Source organism: Hydractinia symbiolongicarpus, chromosome 1 (assembly GCF_029227915.1).
Source record: "Hydractinia symbiolongicarpus strain clone_291-10 chromosome 1, HSymV2.1, whole genome shotgun sequence".
In the NCBI taxonomy this organism is placed as follows: Eukaryota; Metazoa; Cnidaria; class Hydrozoa; order Anthoathecata; family Hydractiniidae; genus Hydractinia; species Hydractinia symbiolongicarpus.
In genome coordinates this window covers 18475124-18503024 of record NC_079875.1, presented here as the reverse complement: position 1 = coordinate 18503024, position 27901 = coordinate 18475124, and the positions used below count along the sequence as shown (strand labels likewise).

At 31.9% G+C, this 27901-nt stretch overlaps 1 protein-coding gene across 4 annotated transcripts; it reads left to right on the top strand.

The window, feature by feature from the left end:
* Positions 1–27487, top strand: LOC130644830 (solute carrier family 23 member 2-like). Of its 4 annotated transcripts, none has more exons than XM_057450592.1 (16): positions 1–138; positions 9530–9610; positions 12111–12145; positions 14159–14272; positions 14842–14999; positions 17230–17342; positions 17423–17455; positions 17679–17735; positions 18657–18700; positions 19185–19341; positions 19607–19631; positions 23094–23187; positions 23493–23634; positions 24157–24410; positions 25028–25295; positions 26286–27487. In XM_057450592.1, the coding sequence occupies exons 3-16, from the start codon at positions 12125–12127 to the stop codon at positions 26585–26587; spliced, it is 1782 nt and encodes a 593-aa protein (XP_057306575.1). In that variant the 5' UTR covers positions 1–138; positions 9530–9610; positions 12111–12124; the 3' UTR covers positions 26588–27487. The 4 variants fall into 4 exon arrangements, with proteins under 4 accessions (XP_057306575.1, XP_057306600.1, XP_057306585.1 ...); XM_057450602.1 differs by lacking the exon at positions 1–138 and adding an exon at positions 364–403; XM_057450611.1 differs by lacking the exon at positions 1–138 and adding an exon at positions 4628–4783.
* The last annotated feature ends 414 nt before the right edge of the window (positions 27488–27901 follow it).

Genomic DNA, 27901 nt, shown 5'->3' with positions numbered 1-27901 from the left:
ATTATATACACACATCTTATCATGTTGTCATCACATAGTCATCATATAATGCGGCTTAACCGGGCGTTAATACATGTGAGGGCAACCATAATCGGGGGCTAAAACTATGGGGAAAAGAAAGATATTTATCAGTTCAAGGTAATTGATTTGATTCGCTATGCAAACAATGTTAATTTAAGACGTTTCCACGTTCTTTGTTGTTTTTTAATGTATATATACAGAACAGTTGTCCTGAATGAATTGAAGTTAGTTGAGCATAGATTTTTTTTGTCAGTGGAATAATTTTTGTGGCTAACTACAAATATAGCCAGCTAGCTAGTTAGCTATCTATTTATCTATAGACTGTCAATGTTAGCAAAAGTTTAATAATTTTGTACATGCATGCACATTCCTACCCTACAGGGTAAAATCTATTATATAATATAATTGTCTTGTTATTAGCTAGCTATATACTATAATGTCAAATATATAAACTAAACTAACATATTATGGAAGCTTTTCTTGTGGAATGGTGATTCAAAGGATTTAAAAAGCTGCCATTTTTGTCATTTTGCTATCCACTTGGTTTAGGAATGTTTTGTTTATTTGCTAGAGATTAATTTTGTATTTAATTTTCTGCATAGTGTAGAAGAGACCTTGTGCTTTAAATGACCTGCCTTAGATTGCTAACAGAACCTTGTGACATTCATTGACAGACAATAGGTTCTATATGATTGGGCATCAGTATGACACACCTTTTAATAAAAATAAATGCCTGGTCCTTAACATAATGGAATTCTTATAGTGCCCAGCATTTATAGCATATTTAAAGCTTTTGCTGCAATCTTGTGCCCCTATTCCATTACATTTAGAGTTCCTTTTGTCTATAATAGTTTAAGGGCTCAAGGGCTGTATGTTACTATTGTTTACAAGATGATTATGGTTATGGTTGTTGCTTGACCTTTTTTGGGAGGGGGGGGGGGGGGGGGAGCTGCTGCATGGGATTTGCTATACGCAACTAAGATGCCATTGAGGATGTTTCAAGATGAAAGAAAGTGTGTCATGGCTGTCCTGAAGAAAGATGGTTTAGAAGCAGCTGTCAACTTGCAGCTGTGTGCGGGTCAGAATTCTGGTTTTGAAATTGATGTTCATGCTATGAATGGCATTTTCAATAGTGTTTTGCAGATTAACGCCAAGAATGCTTTTGATTCCCTCATTAGATCCGTGATGATTCATATTGATGAAATCATTTATCCTGTAATTGTATCTACGTGTCAAGTTGTTACTGCTAGAATTTTTGTGCTTAGCATAAATCTCATCTGAAAAAGAAAAGATGTAGGGCAATCCAATTTCAATGGATGTATGGGGTCTTAGAATAATAAGTTGTTCCACTAACACAAAACGTGTAGCGACGCTGACAACCATACTGGCAAGGGAAAGCTGAAACAGGACATATATTAAGAGCAGTTTTTTAAAAACTGAATTATATATATCCATCCTGTATAAACATTCATAATAATAATAATAATAAAAAACTTTGTCAATGGTGGGATATCTTATAATTCTTCATAATCCATCTATTAGATATTTTATAAACAAAAGACTTGTCTAATTGTACACAAGGAACATTTGAAGTCAGCAGAGAATATCTTAGAATAGGTTTTCGGTACTCTACAAGTCACTACCTCCAGGTGGCCTGTAAACCCCACACACGTAAATAGGTTTAGTTTTTGAGGCACACTTTCACCCATAGTGATTCAACATTTTCGAAGTATAGGTGTTTCAAAAGATGGCTATCCAAGTTTTCATTAACAAAAATCTGAAAACCCCCCACCTCGTCTACTATGATCATTCCTATAACAAACATAGCCATCAATTTTAACTTCATTGTCAGTGATGGTGTCATTAATTTTGGTTTCACAGATGGAGAATATATACATCAATTTTTGTTTGATGTAGCAGAAGTTTAACATAGTCTAGTTGGATGACGGGCCGTTAATGTTGAGATAGGCCATTTTTAAGCCCTTCCCATTTCTGATTGCTCAAAATCAAAGTTTTCATCAATAGTAATATTGATGTTTTCCGGAATTTCGTCACCAAATGACTCCTCATTAGCAAAGGACAAATTACGAGAAAAACGAAAAACAGTTTATCTTCAGGAGTCTTCAAAAATTGTTGATATTTTTTATTAGAAATACGCTTACATTTTGTATGAGCCCATAATCCACACTCATCACAAGAAAGTGCTTTGTGTGTTTTTGCCACAGGTTTTAAGCTTGAAGAACAGGGATACTTAACAGTCTTGGTCATGAATGTTGTGCGATCGCACACACACGCCTTCGCACACGCCATGTGAAATTCGGGCGTGCTCTTTATCACACGCCTTGTTCTACTTTGTACAAACGCCAAGTAGAACTGAGCTATTTTAGAGTAATACCTTACCCAAACTCTACCCAATACATAATTGTTCTTCCGTGTTAAAATGTATCTCTAAAATGTATTTCTATTAAATACCCACCTTTATTAAAATTGCTGACGTGAGAAACATTTCAAATGTTTTGCGCGTCGACAATATTTTTTTGTGTTCCAGCTGGAAACCTTGTATTGCTCTCCTTAAGACGATAACAAATGGAAATGAAGTGCAAGTCCTATTGACCTACCTTCCCGATTGTGTACTTCTTAAGTTAATAGTTCTGTCCCAACTAGCACTCTATGTTTTAAGATAAACATGGTGCCAAATGGTCTTCCATCTTTCGTTCCAGTCTCGGTGTAATGCACCAGCCGAGCATAAGAGTGTCAGCATGAAGGAAAGGGGCCGACTTTAATGTTCTCTATACCTTACGTTCTTTATAATAACACCATTCATTTAAATTTCACAATAAAATTATGTCAGCAATTGTTTTGCTAACTACTATGCTTCAAAAACTCTGCGCTGCCGCTCTCCTGAATGTAATAATTGCATTGCAAAATCATAAGCTAGGCGTGCGATGCAAGACTGATTTAGATGTCCCCTGACAAGAGAATTAAAATAGAAATACTTGTGCCTGCTTGGCTTAAGTTTTGATAAAGCCATTAATTTTAATTGAAGAGTGAGCTGGCTTTCAGAAACTCTATTGCAGGCATCAAGTGAAGAGATAGAAAAGAAACTCTGTGGGGTTTCCTACCTGAGTAAAGTTATTTTTAAGTCTTAGGGAGATCATTCCACGGTTATGTGCTCTTCCAAAACTATGTTTGAAGGATCTGAGGCAAGCCCATTTTCTGACGATGTTAAACAGAAGGAGCAGCAGGAACTCACAACACAGCAAAGCTACCATATTAGATGATAAATGGATAAAAAACTGACTGGGATAAAAACAATTTATTAACAAAAACAATAATTTAAAAACTAACAGAACAACAAATTAAAAAATGAAAAAGATATAAATGAAGTAAAGAAGGCAGTACAATATATAATAAATCAAAAAGGTCAAAGCAGGAGCTCTTCAAGCTTTAGTCTTCTTTCTTCTTTCTTCTTTTCGTCTGACCTCAACGAGAGCTAAGTGCGGAATGAAAGTATTCAACACATAAAAATTTTACTTTCAAAGATGGTTGATTGAAGTCATAATCACATGTTATTTTAAGGAAAGGATATTTTAATTCGCTGTTTGCTCCAATTTAACAAAATTGATTCGCAAATTGATGAAAAACGGGTTGCAGAGATGCCAGAACGGTTCGCAATGTCAAACCATTTATTTTACCTTAATTCGATCCCTGTTTTGCTGGCGCCACTACGTATCTTCGAATTTTACGTTGGCAATTACTGACCGATGCAAATTGTAAGGGCTGTTTAAGTGGCTAAACAGGAAAATAACGTAGAAAAATTGAAAGCTGTAGGAGCTAAGAACATATAAGACAATCACAGATTGCACAATTGAATGCTCCACAAAGCAAGTGTAACTGTCTGACTGTTTTGCTGATAGAAAAATGCAGATTTAGGTACAACATACCACCGGATTGCCAGAGTGGTGTGCATGCAGTTCATCAACGAGCTGCAATGCTGGGGGATTCATTGAAAGATGACGCAACAAAGTCAACAATCGTCAACATTCGACAGGACAAGTGGACATCTCAGGGATTTTAGTACTATGGACAGAGAGCATATTTTGATTTGAGGGTTTTTGACCCGAATTTCAAGAGAAAGCATACACGAATGTATAATTCAAGCCGAAAATGGTTCATTATTAACTCTAATTTTCGATGCCACATGAGGTATTGTTAAAGAATGTTTTAAAATTTACTCTAAGTAGCTCCTGACAACAAAGAATAAATATAAGTATAGTTTAACAATCGGGTATGTGCGCACAACAGCTAATTTAAGTTTGCTGTGATTAGTGATTTTATGTGTCTGCAGAACTCGATCCTACAAAAAGGCCAGTGGTAATGCCTGATATAAAACTAGTTTGTGAAGTCTCAGATGTTCATCACAACACACTTTAAACTAATTTTCCATGGTTCCGGGTAAAATACTATTGTTTTTATGAAAATATGGCGTTGGACTGGATAGTAATTGCTTGGAAAATTGTTAAACTTGTATAATTTGACACTAAATTTTAGCTCAAAAACAGACGTATACAGCAAGTATTATAAAAATATTGTAAAAAAACTAGAGTGCTTGATCAAATGCAAAAGGGTCAATGGCTTGGAAAATTAAAATGAAAAAAGAAATTTTATATGGAAAAGACACCTAATGAGAAAGATTTTTATTGCGGTTAGATGGTCAACAGAAAATTGTACTTTTTGTACCCCTTTTAGTAATCAAGAAGAAGTAAGCAGATATTTTTGAGCTTGAGTGAAGACTTTCTCAAAGATCTTTTAAGGAAATAATTAATCCTTTCTTTTGCTACTAAATTCTGTATTACATATATTTCCAAAATAATCTGATAACAAAAAAAAACAATCACTAAAAGATTCTCAATAGTGTGATGTGAACTTTCTTATGGGAATAAGGGTTCCTGTTAGTTAAAATTGTTTCCTCAGAATGTTTTTTTTTAAAAAATCGGTACGCCATTTCGGAATTAGCGCAGCCATATTTAATTTTCCCGCAAGTGGTGCAAGTTGAACTTTGAACCCTAATATGGCTAGAGATAAAAATACTCTATTTGTTGTGTCTGTTATTATTTTGTGTTAGGCAAACGTGGTCTGTTAAAACAAATGATGTCTCATATGTTCATTATAATCTTAGATTCAAACAACAAGCTCACGTGTAATAATTAACTTTGAATAACTATATTGGATTTGACCTGACTATACCCTTTGACTTTCTTTCGGATTATGACACACAAAACTTCTGGCTATATTTAAAAGAATTGATACTTGGACTTGCTAAACAGACACGGAATATTATATTTAACCTCTGGCTCTTGAACTTGATCGTTAATTGGGCCTAATCTTCTTGGATACGAAAACATGCCCTTAGAAAAGTATGAGGACTTTCTCGAACTCTCTGTGAAGCATTTAACCGACTATTTATCTGTTCGAGGTTTGAACACTTCTGGGAGAGAGGTTGAGCTTGTGGCACGTGCATTTGCAGCCATTTGCAGCAGAATTAAAAATGGACATAATAGCTAGCTTCCTCAGAAGAACAACAAATAAAGCTGAGAAAGGATTATAAAGATATGCTTTCAAAACATGAATTGCTAGATCCAAGAGGGATTAAACAGGATAAAAGAATAGACGATATTACAAAGTGGCCAGTTGTTACATTAGGAAATATATTTGCATATATTTTACAAAGAAAAATGACGGACAAAGATTACATTGGCCGTTAGAGACCAAAAAGCCTACTCATATTGGGACAGTGGGTTTGTAGGACCTATATATATACACGAACCCGAGATAAAAAAAGGTTTTATTTTTCTGTATTGTACTGTCACAGCATCACAAAGTATGAGTGATACAAAAGAATTGTGGATAACAATAAAACGAAAAGATGACAAAGGTAGCGAGATTGTGTCAGCTTGGTGCTCATGCATGGCGGGTACATATGAAACCTGCAACCATGTTATTGCTTCCCTTTATAAGGTTGATTATGCAAACACAAAAGGATTATGCAACCCTACATGTACTGAGCAAGCTTGTGCTTGGAATCAAGGGACCAAAAAGAAATTGTTCCAAAGAGAATTTCTGAATTATTTGTTCGAAAAAAACTAGCCACATCAAATGAAATTGACAAAACTTCCCGTGAAGAAACGCGAATGAAAGAATTAGAAGCTTTCGATCCAAGAATTGAATCACAAAGGGAAATTGACACTAACAATTATCGCAATTTTTTAGAAAAGTGCAGGTGATTAATAGAGACGCTGTACTGTTTAAGTCCATTGAAACACTTAGTACCACAGTTTTGAGTGATTTTTCAAACACAATTGTGCACAACGTAAAAGAAAGGGTGCTTGCAAAAAAGCTAAATACAGAACAGGAAGCGACACAGTTATTGCTGAACAAATTGAGACTTAATGACAAAATTATTAAAACTGTTGAGAAAGCTACAAGTGGGCAAGCAGAACAGTCACTGTGGTATCAAATGCGTCTTGGAAGGCTTACAGCGTCAAAGCATCATGATATTTTTACAAAAATAAACAGTGTGGTAAGAGAAACAGGAGCAATAAAACCAAAAACAACACCACTTGTTGCAAAAACAATTTTTGGAGGATCAGCATTAGTAAGTCAGGCAATAAAATGGGGCAATGAAAATGAAAGTACCGCATTAAAATCATTTTATGCGAAGGAAATGTTGATTTAAAAGTTCAAAACTTTTTCTTTTGAAAGAATCATATATAGCTGCATCCCCAGATGGTATTGCAACATGCAAGTGTCATGGTACAGCATTAATTGAAATAAAATGTCCATATACAATAAGAAATAAAACAATTACAGAAGGTGATAAGGAATGTGAATTCTTAGCAACAAAAGATGATACTATAAAGTTGTCAAAAACACACAAATACTATACTCAAATTATTTCTCAAATGGCAATTGCAAACATAGAGAAATGTTACTTTATTGTGTGGACAAACAAAGACCTCTTTATGGAGATTGTAACATTTGATGAGAAACACTGGAAAAACGTGAAAACAAATCTGGAAATATTTTACAAGTCGTTTGTTTGTCCAGCACTTCTTGAATTCAAGCCCCTAACATATTGTGGTAGCTGTGACAATGTTCTGTTAGAAGAATGCGAAATTAATGAAAACGAAGAAAGAGAACTTAGTAGCATTCAGTGTGATTTTTGTGCTGCATGGTTTCACTACAAATGCGAAAACATAACAAGCGAAACAGACACTAAATAAAAGAATGGCTTTGTTTAAAATGCTTGTTGTCATTAGTGGATGCATAGTATATATGTATAAATAATATCAATGTAAATAATAGGTGTTATACTTCTCTGATAAAGGTCGTTTTAAATTAACAAATGCACTTATTACCCGTAAAATGTCATTCATAATTGGCAAATACAAAAGAGGCTGTTGGTGTTTTAACATTCGAAATTCTTTCATTCTTTTGATAGCTTGCTCAACGTATATACGTACACTAGCTATGTTGGATGTATTGGTAACATTCTTAGCAACCATTTGATTTCCTTTTGCTGCACTAGGGGTATGCTCAATGTGCACTGCTGCAAGGCTAAGTCGGTTTTGATCTTAAATCCATGGTCTGCCGTTACTTGGTCAAAAGGTTCAAGCAATTTTAAAAATCCTGAGTCCCTTACAATGCATGTCCGAACTCCATCCACCATATAATGGAGATATCCAGGGCACTGCACCATTTGGAGTAATGCACACGAGAAACTTAACTGTACAATGGTATTTGTAATCACTCCATAAACAAGCCTGCATTTCCAAGGAACTTGGAGTGTCCATAAATACCTCAGAACAATCAATGATAGTTCTTGTTTTCGGAATCAACTTTCTAAAACATTCCGGTAATGTCGCTCTTATTTGACTTCTTGACGGCCATATTATAAGGGTAGATAATTCTTTGGACATTAGTTTAATCCATGTAATACAAATTTGTGATACTTTTCCACTTGAAATTTGAAATCTATGTGCCAAATCATCATTTAAAAGATTCATCCTTAGTTTCATTACGGTCAGCAACATTTCTTGTTCAAGAGAAAGCTTTCTCTTTGGTCCAGACTTTGTAATAGGCAAAAGTACTGGATCAATGTTGAAGTCAGGTGATGCCAACAATGACTGGGCAAGTTCGACAGAGGATGCTCTTTTTCGGAGACGTAGTTTTTTTTTGACTATCCCAATAATTCATTATAGCTGCCTTTGGCTTTAGCAAGTCAAAAATAGCTTCTAACATTTCAGGGCCTTAAGACCTGTGAAGGTACACACATCACACTCATGCGTAATATGTGCAAACTGAACAGGTATGGGCTCTGGTTTTTGATCCTCTGTGTTACAACCAATATCCTTTGTTAATGAGCCAATGTCGTTTAAACTTCATTCTGGATTTAATGCACAATAAGAATGCTCTTCAAAGGGTGATCCGATTTCAAACAATTTTTTCTTAATATCAGTGCTTTTTTGACATTCTGAAGTACTACGTTTATGTGGCCTTCTGGATTTTGGTGTTGGTAATGTGTTTGTGCTAACGGTCAAAAACAATGTTGGAATGGGATTTTCTTTTGTGGGTTTGCCATCAAAAAAATGAATTGAACAAACATGGCAGTTTTTAGGAAGGTCCTTTTCAGATGTAATGTCTTTCCTTCCTTTTAATATCTGGTGAACCCATGCAGCTCTAACATCCTTGTCTTTGGGCAAACTGTGCATGATTATGTTTCCCTTAACATTACTGTGTTTAATCATACGTTCTTGATATCTGTTGTCATTATCACACACGCCTATGACACAACGGGTTTACCCATCTTTAAAAGTTTGATTCAAACGAAAATATCTTGCTACACAAGTTCGTATCAATCCAATAATTATTTACAGTTAAATCGTTGTCCAAGAAGATAGTCCAATGCCGTTTCAAGTCAAAATTTTCCAAAACAATAATCAAAATCTTTGTTTAAACGTGTGTTCACCTTGATATCTCATTTAAATCTCACTAAAATGGTTGTTCAATATGTTAGTCCGTTCAAAGTTCAACTTGCACCACTTGCAGAAAAATTAAATATGACTGCGCTAATTCCGAAATGGCGTATTTTATCTAATATTCTCCTCAAATGATTATTATACACACTAGGGAGGACTCGCAAATTAAAAATTGTATGCCAAATGTCAATGTGACGTAAGGAAGAAAGAGGGTTTAATTATTTGGCATTTTAGTATTTTAAAAAAAAATCTGCTGCTTTAAAAACTTTAGCTACCTTTAGCCTGTTTATTTTCTTAAGTTTTTATAACTTTCGCTAATGTTTGTTCTAAAAGTTCATATAGTAACTGGTTAAATAGGCTTTAATGCATGATTAGTAGGCACAGTCCAAGTATATATGTCATTTTGATTTCTCCATGTGTTAATTAAACAACAGAATTGTATGTTTTACAAATTTCCAATGTATTTTTAGGTCATTATGTTTCGAAAGGATGAAGGATAATTACTAACGTGTGCAAAGAACTCACAAATATCCCAATCTCTGACAATCAATGTAAGTGTGTTCCTTAACCATTTATATACAACCTTTACAGGGTTCATATCATTACTAAAAAACAAATTTCCTGACAATTTTATCTTAATAAGTGCCCTATTCTTTTGCAATATAGTTTTGCACTCTCTCTTGGGTTAACTCTCCCACATAACTCAACTTGTGAGTTCTATAAATCTGGCAAATGATTTTAATCATTAACAATATCAACTACTTTGAATTAAACATTTTCTTTATAAAACATAAATACACAGTAAGTTTTCCAAAAAGTTTAAATCTTGTAAAATAATTGCTTATTCATTCGCTCTTTTACTGTTGGTTTTTTGGCACAAAAGCAACATAGAATATCATTGCTACATACTAGAGCTTGGTTGAATTTCTTGTCCGTTCTTTAGTTGGTTGTTTTCAGCACCAAGATCTTGTTTAGAATGTTAGAATCAGGTTCATTAATGACTTAACTTTTTTTTTTTTTTTTTAAGTTTTAGATCATTCTACTGGCTCTTGCAAAATTTATGAAACCTTACTTTGTTTTTTAGATTCCTCATTGGGTTAGATAATTTTTTTGAAATGGCTGATGTACACTGCAAAAAATTTAGATGTTAGATTTAAATGATTTATATTTTGTTGTTTTTGTACGTTTTTATCCTAACCTTATCATTTGCAAGACATGCCAACTATTTTAATGAATATTTGCTGTATAATACACAGGTTTAAACCAAGTATATAATCATCTGAATTTTCAAGATTGGGTGACATTTTAACTTTTGTTAAATAATACATACCAAATATAACAAGAAACAATGTATTATCTGCAAGGAGTACAAACACATGCATCAAAGATAATGCAATGCACTTCATTTTACAATTTTGTATGTGCTAAAAATTCATCCATCTTAATTGAAATATAAAATAAAAAACGAGTTTGAAAAAGTTGAAATATTTACACTAAGTACATCATCAGACTATAAAAAACTAAAATCTAATTCACATATGTACAGATGAAAAGGTTTTGAAAAAGGCTTAAGGGACCAACTATGTTACACCCTTTATAAATAAGCATAAAAATTTAAAGGAAACAGGGAGAACATTTAAGGAATAACAAATTTTGACATTTTCTATCATCAGTAATTTTGACCTGTTCAGGGATGTGAATTCAAACTTTTTCAATGCACAAATAGTAAGGTGAATTGATTAACATAAATGTTCTGAATAAAATGACACTTGTTTGCCCATCCCATGCTTCTTAATTTTTGGAATGGAACACAGAAAATAACTTCTCATGACTTTGTATTTATACACCATGGAACCTAGATTGTATATTTTGCACTGTGTTTTAGAACCACATTTCCACTTTCCCTGGACTGGATCATACTTAATCTTAAACCTAGGACACATTTTATCTATCTGACATGTTTCAAGCGTGAGAGCTGCTGTTAATGTTTTCTGCACATCTATCTTGTCAAAATTGATATGCTGTCAAAAACAGTTCATCAGCATCTCTGCTAAATTTAGGAACTAAGGAACTATAATATGATAAAAGTGAAAAAAAAATTGCCTTTATTTCATCAAACCAATCTAAAAACATATCATACTACATTCCAAGTCATTTTTTAATTTTTACTAAACAAAAAGGATTTTTACTTGTACAAAAAGCATGGTTTCCATACCACTTACATCAAAATGGCTGCGGGAACTAATTGGTTTGAAATTATTTTGCAATATTTCGATAAAAATCTTTTACCTTTAAGTTGTTGTGTAGCTTATTATGACCATAGGGTAAAAATGAAAAATTCCACCCTCTGTGGAACATTTGTTTCAAACCTAGAAATTTTCTCAGCAAGAAATTTGTAAAATTAGAAAGCACTAAATTGCAAAAGTTTATCTTGCAAAAAAATTTATATAATGCGAAAGTTATCTTCATAAATGTTTTTCCAATAAAACTGTGCTTCTTTGATTAATGACAGTCTTGTAGAAATCAACACTGAAATGAGTTTCATTTTGCCCCAAATCATATAAACATTATAAAGATTAGACAAGAGACAGAAATAAAATTTTCTTTTGCCCTTAAGGCTGCCTAAGTTTATACCTGTTATCTGAACAAAAACGATTTATTCAAGTTGAAATACCATTTAATGACAAAAATAAAGATGCATTAAAAATTCTATAATTGCCATCAAGCGGACCACCAAGAAAGTGCATTAACCTTCTGCTAAAAGCTCCAGTTTTTTTAAACTTTAGGAAACTAATTGAAGTAATACAAACTTGCAAGGCACATGCAAGGATATCAAGCTAGAAATACCAGAGGTAACCAAGAAAAACATTTTAAATGCAGCAGGCAATGAAAGAGTTCCATTTAAAAAAAATTATTTTAATACCCCTAAAGCGAATATGAGCTCAGTATTCAAATGCTGTAATGTGTTTTTTATTAGTATTCATTTTTTAGTAATTTTATTTATATTAAAATAGTTTGTCCCAGTAGTTCAATCTTTTTGTTTTTACTTAGGTTTATACATCATCATGGCAACAAATACACCTTTGGTATGGAAAAATTTTTTTCTTATAACATTTAGTCTCTGTATATAAAATGTCAAAGTGTGTTAACCCTATTCGGTCCGGGGGGGGGGGATTCCGCCCCCCCTGACGTTTTTTTTTTAATAACTCCTGATTGCTTTCTTATATGGCTATGATACTTACTGAGTTTGAACATTTATCTATTAGACAACTGCATGCTAATTTTTTAGGTCCCATACCTTTCGGAGGCTTTGATATTGGCCATTACTCGAAACTATCCCTAAAAATCTCTATGAAATCCTTATAATGAGGAAAATATAATAACTCCTGTTAGGATTTCTCCTTAGAACTTGAAACTTGCAACACAACTTTGTTTCATCATGAAAAATCATTTTGAATTATTTGAACACTGACTAATCCGATTTCTCGATTTTTTCGGATTTCACCCGAAAATCGGAAAACAACGGATTTTCGGGCAATTTTTGGCAATTTTTTATCCGATCCATGTAAAAACCGGAAGATATGTTAAATAACTTTTATTTAGCTTTCAGAAACTTCAAACAGAATGTAAAAATTCGCTCTAGAAGAAAAAGTAATTATATTTTAAGCAGATAGTGGCATTTTTAACAATTTTCAAGCTTCTGATGACGTCACAGAAAATGTGCTGACGCAAGCAAAAGTTTATTGGCGCTATTTTGTTCCTTTTATGATGTACTATAAGTGTAACAAGTTTGATTCAATTTGAACAATCCTATGAAAAGTTATTAAGGGGGGGCGGAATCATATTTAGAGTACATGTAAACATTGAAAGCACAAAAAAACTTCAGCATTTTTAAAAGAAAGTAGAAAAACATCAAAAATATGTGCTGTTAAAACTTGCTTACAACATAAGAAATACATGTGTTGTTGTGATCATGGCACAATTAATGTTTAACAAAATGTCTCTGAAACTTTGATTTGATCCAGTAATGCTTGCACAGTTTATATAGGCTTTCATTTCTGACACATTTTTAAACTAAATTTTTGTAAAAAGCTGTAACAAATTGTGGATCGAGCAATGTTATATCTTCTGGGTTTTCGAGAAGTTATTTTTTATTTATTTACAGGTAACCCTTATCTGAAGATTGTAGCTTTCTTAGCTATTGCACCTAAATTTTTTGAGCCAATCTCATAATGTTTTTTTTTATTTTAAATTATAAATATGTTACTTAAAAAGCAAATTTTTCAAATCTAGTAATAAAATCTGCAAAGATCATTTGTTTGAAAACAAGAAATATATTCACAATATTGGTGAATTCTTGCGCGAATTAAATTGATTGACTAAAGGACCGAATTGGCCAATACAATTTGCTTTTAAACCATTAAACTAACTTTCTGCAAGCAAAGCTAACTTGGTTTTTTTAAACACAGCACTGTAACAAAAAACTTATCTTTGGGTCGATAGAATTGCAGATTTTAAAAATCTCTGCTGAGATTTTTTTTTTGTCAGTTAAACTGATTTGTCCCTAAACAGAGATATTATAAAGAGACTGCTAGCTTTGCAGTCGAGTGGGCATCATATTATTTTGTAAAGATATCCCAGCTGGCTCCATATTAGTAGGAGATTTTTGTAGGAGAAGTATATACAAACTTACTAGTCTTTAATTACATCTATATACTGAATCATAGGCTTTTCATTTCATGGCTGATCTCTGCTAGATTATATAATAAGGTTTCTTCTGGCCTAGAAGGTTAACGAGAAATTGTTAACTGTAAATCCAATTTATTTGTATATTTGTAGATATCATATTACATAGATTATTTTTGTAAAAACATCTTTAATAATTGAAAAACAAACGTCTGACAGGAATTTTGCATTTTACTGGAGTCTAATTTTATTTCATATTTGACTGTCACCTTTTTTCAAGTGTTGCAGAGTGTTGTGGTTTTGTTTATATAATGTTTTAATTTAATCAGTACTTCAACAGCCTGGTTGTGGTAATAATTAGGATTGTAAGTGTAGTAGCAACTTTTCTAATTTTGGTTTTTTAAATTACCAAGATGTCCGGTACAGAACCAGTCAACATAAACAAGGATGCAGAAGAAACAAATCCTTTACTGTATGCAATTGATGAGAACCCACCACTGTACTTGTCCATGTTGCTTGGCTTTCAAGTAAGTTTCTTTGATATACATTTTAAATATGCTATATTTTTTTAATGCAGGAAAAAAGTTATGGCTAAGTCTGAAAAACACTGATTATCACACAGTAAATTTTAAAACAACAAATTCAAGTAACCTGAAATTGCATGTGTGTATTTAGTACAATTGGTATCAAAAATGTCATATTGATGTATATTAATTTTTAAAATTTTATTTGTAATCAAATTTTTTCATGCCATTGAAATTATAACGTTTGTATAGTTTGAAATAAAGTTTATATGTAATTTGTACAAATAATAATGGATCTGTTTTTGTTATACGAAATTCGTTTATTCGTATTTTTTTATTACCACATCTTTGTAATTTAAAAATTAATAGTAACAAAGTTTTTTTAGTCAATACACAATTAATTTAAACAAACTTTTAACAACTAATTTTGTAATTTTGTTATAAAACCCAATGCAACGCTGTTTTTTGTGGCTGTGACATTCATGTTTTTAGGTAAATGTGTATGAATTATAAATTGTATAAGATCGTTTTCTGCAAATTCTTTCTTTCAATTTTTTTATTTTGCCTATTAGCATTATCTAACCATGTTTGGAGCTACTGTTGGTTTGCCGTTTGTGTTATCTCAACTCCTTTGTTTTGCCAATGATGCAAATGTAATTAGTGAGGTTTTAAGCACAATCTTCTTCTGTTCTGGTTTGGTGACTTTGCTGCAATCCACATTTGGTGTGAGGTAGAGCTGTATTATTTGGCTTTTATTTATTTATTATTTTAGATGTAAAATAATTTAAATGTTAGAAAAGGAACATGGTATCAGAATTTGAAAAAGAAAAAAGAAAATTTAAAAGCAAATAAGGATGTTTTAGCAATTGAATAGATTTATGATTTTTTGCTTCTGCATGAATATGTAGTTTGAACAGATTTGTTTTACCTTTTGTTCTGAAATTTTGTTTAATTTCACTTGTTTATTAATAAAGGAGTGTTGCTTTTTTGTGCTTGAAATGAAGCGATACAAAGTATTTTTTTACTGTAACTATTTTTAACCTAGTAGTTATTTCCATAAATATTAAAAAAACTAAAAAATTTATTTTTTTGATGTAATACTTTGAGCACACATCTTACGAGTGTAAAAAAACATATGTCATTGGTCTGATAATGCATTTATGCACTCCAATGTTTTCCTCCACTCACATTTTTCAGCTTTTTCAAATAACCTTCATATAAATAGTTTTCCTTCACTTGAATTTTAAAGAGATTATGAACAATATCTAAAAGATACAACTTTTTTTTAAAAAAAGGATTTGTTGTTACAGCCTCTCTAATTATAAATTATAATAAAGGTATAAAAATTTGAATTTCATTTTTAACGTTACTGAAAATCCTTAGAACAACAAGGCCCTATATAAATATTGCACTCATTAAAACTTGTTAGAACGAGCCTTGTCTTGTCTACTAAACAAGGCATAACCTGGAGACATTAGGACCAGATTATTTGGAACATTTTTATGGCATTTAAGGAAACCAACCTTGGATTTTTTTATTTCAGATAAAAATTTTAACATTCCTGAATACTGCTCAAAATATTGCCAGACAGAGAAAATTTTTTATTTTATTGCTTAATTCTTATTTTTTTTGCCAAAAGCATATGATACTAATACACTTTTATCTGTGGAGAAAATTTTTGTTGTTTTCATTTTACTTAAAATTATTTTGTTTTGATTTCAATAAACCAGCTGAAACATATTTCAAAGCAAAAGCAGTTGCTCAGCAATATATTGCAAATTAAAATCAATTTTTAATATACTACATACTACTGCTTTGCTTCTTAACTTTTTGTCAATAAATTGTGGCAAAATGCAGCAATTATCTGCATGGGAAGTTTTAAGATAATGAAAGTGATTTTTAATCATTTTTGATCACTCCAAATATGTTGCAAAATAAGCAATTATCATTATTTTATTTGTGTTAGATTAGATCTAAAAACTTCTAAAAAGTTTTGAGTTTTAATGATGTTAAAAAATCTCATCTCCTGACAAAGTGACCGTGAATGATTGAGCAATCATGTGCAATTTGTCAATCCATGAGAATAAGTTAGATAAGCCTTCTTCCTAATGTCTTCAAAGCCTAATATATTGTTACTTTAAAAAAACTTGTTAATGCTCTTATTGTCACCATGTTTGATTTTAACAAAACAGTCAGAGGATGGGCCTTTTTAAAAGTTCTCACATATAATGGGTTTGCATAGAAAGGGTTTGCTTATAAAAACTTGTTAATGCACTTATTATCACCATGTTTGATGTTAACAAAACAGTCAGAGGATGGGCCTTTTTAAGAGTTCTCACACATAACGGGCTTGCATAGAAAGGGTTTGCATATAACGTAACAATTATTGTTTTGCTTTTGCTTGCAAATTTGTTTATTATGTAAAAACAGAAATAAATGTCAGTAACAATATCTTGCCTAATCAGAATGGTTATATTAGCCATTTTGACCAATGAAATTAAGATTCAAGTTCCTTTTTGACATGATCAGATCCATTGGTAAAGAACAGAGAATATGCTCACTATTTCACCTTTTTTGTTGTGAACACCAATGTTTTACGTATGCCACTGTAATTTTTGCTTTTGGGTGTGACTAATTTTAACAGGTGCAGTTAAATCATACAATTTTTAAAGGTTCAAAATATGTCAGTAGCTTGACAGTTGTGACAAAAGTAAAAGTAGTTCATTTTGCAGTTGTGGGAAAATTGTGCTAATAATTAAGAAATCAATCCATCATCTTGAGATCTAAAAGTAAAATGTGTTCCATCTGGTCATGAAATAATATGAAAATTAACATTGCAATGGTTTTCGAGGGTTAATAACATTTTCAAAACAAACATTTAACACTTTTTTGCAAGGTTAGCATAAATAATATTTCTATTAACCTCTTGCAGAATCTTATGCTGTTTATTTTTGTTTTAGATTACCTATTGTACAGGGTGGAACTTATACATTTATTGCTCCAACTATGGCTATTATGAACATCAGAAAAAAGTGCAGTGAAGTGAATAGTATACAGGCGACTTCAGGTCCAGGTGGGGTGACCAGTTTCAACATAGTTAAATTTTAATTCTAGACTGTTTTGCTTATGATTTTTCTTATTTTTTTTTTGCAGTGTTAAATTTGACATCAACTATGAGTGTGCTTGGTAAGTGCGATTGATGTATTTATGAGGTTTCTATATCTGTTGAAAATCTTAATGTATTTCTGATAACACATTTAACAAATGTTATTTCTTCATACTTAAAAAGTATACTTTCCCCCAAGTGTGACAATTACTTTAGCAGATACATATTTCATAACTTCTTACATCAAGTGTATATTATGAAAGGAGTTATTTTAGTAACAGCTAGTTTAATTTTCTCTTCCAGCCCTTAACATGACTTCTACTACTCCGTTCAACATGAGCTCTACTACTCCTGTGACAGGTATAATCTAATCTTATGTTTGTTTTACTGCACAGCATGAAGTACTATTTTTGAAGCATTGCGGTAAGCATTCTGATGATAAAGGTATAAAACTAGGGACTGTCACTCGTGTTATATTTAACATGCACGATGCTTAATCCCTAAAAACAAGTTAATAATTATTCCACCTTTTACAAAATTGTTACATGAGCCTCATTTTATATATTTCAATACTTTATACCAAACATATTTTATCCTTTCATTAATGACCCAAAATAGTTATATCTGTAAAAAATAATAGCAGTAAAAAAAACCCAGTTAGAAAAAATAAAAAAATGTCTGTATGTCAAGTTTTGTCAAAGTGTCAACACTATTCCATCTTATGATGTCTCGTTATCAAATCTTCCATTCAAGATACTAAAAGTATTTTCTGAGAGTGAAAATGATTAAATATTGCTACTACTTCTGCCAGAAACGATTTTTAGTGGTTTTACATGACGCTTGATGTACAACCTAGTTCCCAGGATCTGTATCATTTTTAATACAAAAATAAAACCCATACAAGTTTCATCCCTATGTCTAAACGGGATCAAGGTTGATGTGATATGCAATATTTAATTATCAATTTTCTGGCAAGCAAAAAATCTTGTTCTAAGCAACGGGAGAAATCAGAGCATACTTTGGCAAGGTAATTAGAATATAAAAATGGCTTAAACAAATAACTCTCATTCTCAAGGTATCTAAGCCAACATAAAGAATTTGTAATGTCATTAAGTTTATTTTATTAGAATGAGGTTGTTTGTAAACAGGTTATGAAAATGCAAAAAAAAATTGTAATTTTACAACCAACAGCAAAACTCCAAACCATTTTCTAAACAAAAAACTTCAGGTCCAGGTGGGGTGATCAATTCAGGTCCTTACCAAATATTAATGTATTTATAGTGACATCAGATGGTGACGAGGAGTGGAAAATAAGAATGAGAGAAGTATGTTTTGCTTTTTTTGGTAACATTGACATTTTGTCATGGGTTGTTTGATCTGGCAAAACTATGAAAAATGTTAATTCCTTCCCCTTAGTGGTGCAATAGAATATTTTTACTCTAAACTCTAAAAATGGGAATTATTCAGAAAGAGAAAGAGGAGGGCTAAAATAAAAGTAAAATTTTAGAATTATGAAATACCAATTATTAGTTCAAGTTTTTAACTGGCAAAGTTTCTGTCAAAAATAATGGGTGGAAAATGAACTACATACATGTCTGTCAATAATTGGTGGGTATTGATAAATTGTCTATGATCTTTGTGCAAAACAAAATTACCAATGAAGCTTAATACCAAGCAGTGTTTTGGTAAAGTAAGATGTTATATTAAAAGAAGAAAAAAGTTGAAGTATAATACTGGATTCTGTTTTTCTTTACTAAGTCATAATTTACGAAATTAAAAAAGCACATGATAACATTTTTCAATCTTTAGATCCAAGGTGCTATCATTTTGTCGTCACTGTTTCAAGTAGTAATTGGATTCAGTGGTGTGATGGGTTTTGTATTAAAGTATATTGGACCATTAACAATTGCCCCCACAATAGCTTTGGTAGGCTTGCCACTCTTTAAGACAGCAGGTTATTTTGCAGGTCAGTTTTTCTTTTTTACTTAAATTTGCACTTTATAATACTGACTTGATGTTGTCATAATAATTTAAAATGCTTAAATACGAGGAAAGGAAGGATTTTTTTATTAACAGTGCTGGAATTAAGACTTTAAACCTTTCACATGTGTTTTAATGAACACGTGAAAATGAACTATTTCAGTAATCCAGAAAATATGTATGTACCCTTTTATGTAACATCAGTTTAATTTTGCTAACTGTAATGACTTTAACACCTTTTTTTCTTTTAGGAGCACAGTGGGGAATTGCTCTTTTGTGAGTATGTTTGTTCAATGTTGTTTTGTTTAGCGTGTTTGTTTAAAAAACGAAATAAAAATGAGGTTATGATACTTTGTTAAAAAGGAATAAAATTTTATCTATGTTAGTACACATTGAATTTTCTGAAAAAATGTCATTGCCTGAATATTGATCATTTTCAGTTTTAGAACTGTGAAGACATTGATTTGTTTTGACTTCTATATAATAATACGCCAGTTCTGTGTCTCTGTAACAGGCGAAGTGGATATCGTCATTTTCCTTTGATATCGCCGAAATTTTCTTTGAAGTCGCCGAAAAAATTATGTCCATTTTGCTAGCGGGTTTACTTTGTTTACATCATGTAATGAAAACGACTCAATTTGATTTGCTGAAATAAATTTAACGGCTAACTTTTGAAAAATGGTGTCCTCTCGCCACCAAAAAAACCCACAAAAGAACGATCTTAAAAAAAGTAAAATTAGTGGTTCAAAAAAGCATAATTTAAAAAGAAAAAAGTCCAAGTGAAAAAGAAGAAATGTGAAGTTGGAAGTGAAAGTGGAGCTATATGGAGCTAGAAGTAAAGTAAATTTACAAGTAGAAAATAAAGGTCACCAAAAAAAGCACAGAAGGAAAGGATGTGTCTACATACGCGGTAAAATATAAAACTGTGGCTTTTCCTGGGAAATGCGAGTGTGCTTGCTCCACTGACATAAAAACCAAACGTCTAAAAATATCAAAGTTCTTACTTCTACTTCTAACTTTACTTTACATCTAGCTCCACTTCTCACTTCACTTTTCTGCTTCTTCACTTGGTCTCTTTTCTTTTTAAATATATAGCTATACTTTTTAAAACCACTTTTCCCCCTTTTTTTTAAGGTGAAGACATTGTTATTATCTGTGTTGTGACTGTCTGTGTTGTAACTGTCGGTGTTCTTACTGTCGGTTTGGTGAGTATTGGTGTTGTGAGTGTCGATGTTGTGAGTGTCGTTTTTGTAACTTTTTATCAACTAGATTTTACACCTTGCAAGCTGTTCTTTTTGATTTTGTGTATTGTTTGCAGGATTTAATGCATTTTGACATTTGACATTTTGTGTAAGATTTTAAGAACATTTTTTTTGTATATGCACTAATAACGCCAGCAAAACATCTAAAGCAACCTATTTTTCATTGGCCTTTTGCCTAAGTGGATTTTTCCACGGGCCTTATCGACTAGTAAATATTAATACGCAAGTTGTTTGACAACTTGGCTATTTGTGCCTATTTTAAGTTAGCTAATGATAATGCGAGAAAGTGTAAAGAATTTTTTCGGTTGTGAACAATTTTGAATAAAACAAAAATAAAACAATGTCAATGGAGCACACTATATCATTTATGATGGTATACATAATTTAATGTATTTAAATGGGTATAAAGAACAGTTAAATGCTTCTAACTAATATTGATAAATATATGCTTCAGGTCAACACAAAAACCTACAAGCTGTGAGCTAACAGCATTGAGATAGAAAGGAATTATACCAATTGATAACATCTGCGTTTGACCTTGTCAACTTTTTTTTCACTCTTCTCTGATTACTTATATGTGATACGATTTGCTACTACTTTTTTGTAAGTTTTAAATAAAAGTCATAGCCACAGAGCATTGTTTCTTTAACCAAAGAATGGTGTTCTTTTAAAAGATAGATATATCACACCTGGCAACGTCTCCAAATGCAAATTGTTTTTGTTTTTTGTTTTGCCTATGAGGAGTAGTTGATACATGCAAGTTTTGTAACATTAATAAATACAGGTTGGAGGTTGAATTTAAAAAACTGTTAAAAATGTAACCTTGAAAAAATAGTTTACCTTAAATTGGAACTACACGCAGAAATTATTTTTTGATATATTGTCAAAAATGATTATAATATTTCAAAAAATAAGAAAGTGCAACTTAATAATGTCTGTTTTTACTAAGATTTTCTTTGTCAGAAGTATGCCTTTTTTAACGGGCCGCATAAAAACAAGAACACTGAAAATAGTAACAAAAATGACAATGCAAAGTGCAACATGTAGCAAACCGCAGAAGGAAGCCTCCAAGAAAACACATTGAAAAGAAGAGGAGACATTACGATTTGTTGTTGTTGTTTTTTTTTAATAAACAAGAACCAAAATAACTAAGTATATACCAAAAATAAAACTTTCTTATTCGTCAAAAAACAACGATAAACAACAATTTTCCTCAAATGAACAAACAGTCTTCATAAAAAAACTTTAATGTTTTCAAACACTTTTGACGCATTGTCCCTCTCCTGTGGATAAATCTTTATAATTTGAAAAAGTTTAAAAAAATGAAATTGTATGGACGAAGAAGAATAGTAGCCCATCCTTTTTTAATTCTTTAGTGTGATGGACCTCACCTTGGAAAGTTTGCATATTAAATCAGAAACAATTCAGGGGGTAAAAAAGACAATTTTTTCAGTATCTGAAGTAAATACAAAAATCGTCAGGACAGCACCAGAAAAAAGAAGACTATTTCCAGAATGTGCTTTACTTTTGTTTGATGTTCAAAATGTTGATGACATCGGCTCACCCATTAGCTCACTTTAGCAAAGTAATATATTTACCCCTTGTCAGAAATTAGATTTTTTTTCGCGCAAAACAAGTGAGGAATAATATTAGTAAAATAAAAGTGAACGTAATTTATACAATAACGTGGATTTGATGACCAGTAAATGAACCAGTGAAAACTTTTTGCATTCAAGAAATCCAGATGAACTTTGTCTTACTATCATATCCCTCTGGAAACAATTGTTAGTGAAGTGTTTTGAGAAGATGTAAAAACCAGAATCATTTTTAAAGAACCTTCTCTTTTAATCGCTTGCAATCATTTTTTACGAAGTTTGTTGTTAGATTTTTCTGAAGGTATCTTATGAAAACTAAGCTCTTTGTTAAACGTGGAGCAACTTTACAACCGAAAGCTGAGCAATTCGGCATATTTAGCATAAAATAAGAATGAATTGTAGTAGCTTTATTTATCAAAACTTTACACGATTTAAAAACTTGTTTCTTTATTAAACCAGGCACTGCATAGAATTGCGCTTTCCGCACTTTGCAACGTCACACATCATGTTCGTCCCAGCCTTTTTCACGGAATTGAGGGTCGGGATTTCTAGCCTTATTTTGGGGTGATAAGATTCGTATTCTTCGCACTTGGAAGTCATATGAAACAGTAAAATTAGTTGAATTCGTTTTCTTATAGTAACAGTAACAATATATCAAAAAATGATTTTTGCGTGTAGTTCCCCTTTAAAGACCAGCTGATGCCGTTTAGGCCTCTTAATGGGGAAAATAGTACCCACAGAATAAAAAAGTATATGTTAAGATAACTGCATACGCGATGTTTTTCACAGTTTCTCTGTAACACAATCTGGAAAAGATTTTTTTTTTAACTTGATTGTGCTGCTGATCTTGAAGTATATTTATGTGCTTAAATCTTTTTTAGAACGATATTTTTTATCACATTATTCTCTCAAGTGCTTCGAAATGTTAACTTACCACTTGGCAGAGTTAAGATTCCTGTCTTTAAATTGTTCCCTGTGAGTATCATTTTTCTGAGTAGGTGGTTTGGCATAAATGTGTTAGTCACATGTACATTATCTTCGAGGTAATTTTTAAGACATAAATTGCTGTGTGATGTGTTTATCTTTTTGGAGCTCTTTACAAAGCTGTAGTAAAATCATCCATTGCATATCTTTTTCTCTGTATCAACTTACACAAAAACAGAACATTTTAACTACAATTTAAACTCCTCTTCTTTGAATAATTGTTGTAGTAATATAATGACTATGTAAACTGTATTTCCAAAAAGGTCGTGTAGAGATGGAAAACCTGTGTGTTTTAGGTTTTGCTTTCAATTTTCATCTGTTGGATTTTATCAGCAATATTAACAGCTACCTCTGTTTTCGAAGATGGATCACGAGCCCGTACAGACTTTCGAACCAACGTAATTAAAGAATCCTCCTGGTTCCGAGTTCCTTATCCTGGTTAGGAGAGTTTATGTTGTAAAAAAAAATGTTTTAACAGAGTCCAGGGGTTGTTTTTTAAAAAGTTTAATTTTAAAGGTGTACATTTATCTTAAATCATTCCCTGACTTCACATTTCGCTTTTTTCTACATTTAAAATTCATTGATTTGCATGTGCGATAAATCGCAAGCCTACATAAATCTACATGTCTGTTGATGTGTGGATTTTTAGTTTGAGTGAAATTTTTAGAGGCCTGGGTTAAGTTTCTGCTTAAACGCACCATAGGTTGTATAGACTGACTTAATTAGGAAAAGTAATTACGGATTGGTTAAAGTTTTGCTATTAAATAATGAAAAATTTATCACAACCTTAGTTAAAGTATTAACATCAAAGTGAGATTATATACATTGTCATAACATACGCACTAAATTTATTATAATGTGATTCAACATCGTTAAAATCCCTATTTCACTTAAGGTAAAGAGTTTGTCACACTTACTATATTTTTAAGCAGCATAGTATGATTGAAGCGTTATTTCTAGGTCAATGGGGACGACCAACCGTCTCAGCCCCTGCTGTTATTGGTATGCTTGCAGGAGTGATAGCTTCCATGGTGGAGTCGATTGGTGATTATTATGCTTGTGCCCGCTTGGCTGGTGCCCCTCCACCACCACAACATGCATTAAATCGAGGTTTAGGCTGTGAAGGTCTTGGTTGTTTAATCACTGGCTTATGGGGGACTGGAAATGGAACTACTTCATATAGTGAAAATATTGGTGCTATTGGGATAACCAGGGTAATGAATAATCGTTTTTTTTTTAATGTGTTTAAAATAATAATTATAGTATGAAAATTAAGAAAAAATTTTAAAGAGATGTTTTTGCCTGAATATTATTTAAAAAAAAAAGTTCACTTCAACTTTGATTTTTTTGAAATGTAAAGAAGACAGGTTTGAAGTGGTCAGGATAGAAAATTATTAGATTACCAATGTTTTGTACTTTTAATAACGGTTACTTCTTTTGCAGCTTTATATTTTTGCCAAATATCCAAGAGAAAATTGCTTTTTTACTGGAAATGTGCATTTATAATTTTTTGAAAGTTAGCAGCATCATAGGTTAATGATAGTGAACACATTTTTTATAATTCATACATGCAAAAAAGATCATGTCTCTTTATTTGTTAAAAATGATACACACAAATTAAACAATTTTAATGACTTAATTATTCCTTTTAAAATTTATATATATTATAATAACCGTATACATTTGTCTGTCTGTCATGCAAAATGGTACCGCAAGTAGCGAGACACAAGTAATGCAGTATAAAAATGAAGGGCGAACCCACAGGCCACTGACTAGTAGTATATATTACTTGCAAGTCATATTGCACAAATATTTGTGTATTTTTATTTAGGTTGGAAGTGTTCGTGTTATACAATGTGGAGCTGTTCTTATGATCCTACTGTCCATCATTGGTAAATTTGGAGCATTGTTTGTGACAGTACCTGATCCAGTGGTTGGTGGAATATTCGTCGTCATGTTTGGAATGATTACTGCTGTTGGCTTGTCTTCTCTGCAATTCATTGATATGTCGTCCATGCGAAATTTATTTGTTCTTGGCGTGTCTTTGTTTATGGGAATGGTTATACCAAGTTGGATTGAATCTAATCCTCTTCAGCCAGGTAAGAGTTTTATTGCAATCATTATTTTAAAGCCAGAGGTGATTCTTTTCTCTTTTATATAGAAATACGAAGTACAAAGTAATTTTGAACGATTAATTTTTTGGGAATTAAAATATTTATGTTTTCTCACATAAACATCTTAAGAATTTGTTTTTTTACTTGTTCAGAAATTATGAAACAACCTATCCTTTCTTTTTTTAATTTATTTTTTGTAAAAATTTCAAGTTTAAATTATTTTACAAAAAATCAGTCTCAGTTCCTTTATGTAGCTAGACACATTCAGTCAATCATAATTTTAAGATTTGAGTATTAAAAAAGACTTTTAAACCATATGCTAAACATTCAGTCTAAAAAACATCCTGGATCCAGTGTAATTTTCACTACTGAGAATGCACCTCTAATTCTGTCAACAATAAAAGATGAAATGATTACCATGTTTCCTCTCCCAAGTGATCCATAGTGGACTGAAACCTGAGAATATGCTCTAAGGTGAAGTTGTCTTTATTATATTGAAAAGAAATACTTTTGTTCCTTTCTTCTGATGCTAAAAATGTTTAAAGTAGTTTAAGATTTTAATATTACAATGTAGGGGAAGTGTATACTTTGTGTTATGTAATTTAATAAATTATGAGTTTGAAGTACATAGTAGTTAATTTTAAATGAATCTACGATGGATTACAGATGAGTTTTATGCCATGCACGTAAATAAGCCATCAAGTCATCCAATACTGATATTGGCCAAACTATCGTGTTTTGAAAGACAGGATTTCTAAAAGCTATTAGGAGTGGTCACTAACTAGTAGAGATACAATTTTAACATCAAAAGCAAAATATACATATTAACCTTTCATTATATCTAACCAAGCTCAATACATTGTGCTATGAAATCGATATTTTACGCAAATTTGGTTTGGGTGAAATGAAAAATGTAAAAATAACATGACTGATTTAAAGGGTATTTTAGCCAAATGCCTGAGTTTATTTTTTTAGAAGAAGAATCATATATTCAAATCTTCCAAGTGCTTCTGTCAACCAATATGGCTGTGGGTGGATTGACTGGTTTCTTACTTGACAATGTCATCCCAGGTACACAACAAGAGAGAGGTTTGATCAAGTGGAGGAACAGCTTTGGTGCAAATAATCAAGTCAACAAGGTTGCATCTGTTCATGTTTATGACCCACCTTTTTTAACAGAAAATTTCAAAAAATCTCTGTTTTGTAAGATTGTTCCATTTTTGCCTTATTATGGTGACAATAGAGCAGAGGATCTGGAGGACAACAGTGTTCTGTAAATGCATTAAAATACTATTAGCATATCCTCCTGCCAGTAGGTTTTATTGTTAATGTGTGAACCTGAAAATTTCGGTCTTACCAAACTCTGAAACTTAACTCTTTGCACAATGTGAAGTTTGGTAAATGACTTGTTTCATAGTAGTTTTCCTTTTTTTTAAAGTTAGTGCACTGCATATTTTAGTCATGTTTTTTAGTAGTAATTCTCTTTTAACATATTCACATAGAGATAGACATTTATTAGATTTTTCAAAGTCTTCCATTCACCTCACCTCAATTAACTCTAAAAAAGAATTCCAACCCAGGAATTACTTGACCAATGCAGTTAGGCTGTTCTATTTTAAGAAACTCAAAATGTGTTAGTTGCTGCTTCCGCAATGTCTGAAATAGGATTGCCTGCAAAGGTCTGGAAAACGGCCTATGTTAACATCAACATAATTTTTGATCTGAAAAGATTTTTTTCATATATCTATGTTAATTTAATTTTATGCACTTTTTATTAATACATCGTTTAATCAAACGAATGAATGCTAATAAGGTAAAACCTTTCTCCAATGCCCCCCCCCCCCTTTCGCGTACAGTCGGCTTTTTTTTTGTTTTCTCTAAAGCATAGATATTTCAGAAGTGGTTAGGTTGGGTTGCAATATCCAATAGCTAAACTTTTGCATGCATCACTTTTCTAATTTTACTTTTAGAAGATGCTATTTTTAAGAAGATTTTATTTTTAATAATAATTTGTACTGTATAGACTTTAGGAGTGTAACTTTTGTTCATATACTTGTGTGAAACCGTAGTACTGTATACCATAAATTTGTTTTTGTAACAGGCTTATACTATTTTTAATATTACTGGATTTTTTAAATATATTGTTATCTCTGCTTCATTTAAGTAGTGCTGTTGATTTATATTTGCGCGACAAACTAGTACTGCGTGTTGGTAAAGTGTGATAAGTGAAAAATATTGTTGTAGCATATCTACCCTAAAAACTGCATCTTGACATCTCAATTTTTGTAAACCATTCAGAGATGTGACGATATCACTTTGTGTTATTAAACAATCTGTGCTTGTTGCTTTTTTTTACCTGTTCAACTTTGCAGGTGCTTCCCATTGGTAAAGTTCTTTGATAGGGTTGAAGAATGAATTACCACAAGCCATAAATTGTGCTACTCAAAAAGACTCCCTAAACACTACTTGCTTCTCAATGCAAAGTTTTGTTTTATTTTTCAATATGCTTTGATTTACTATCGTTATTCAGCATTGCATAAATTTTAAATTTTTTGTTTTTGCCTTAGACTGGTATTTTAACAGAAAATTTT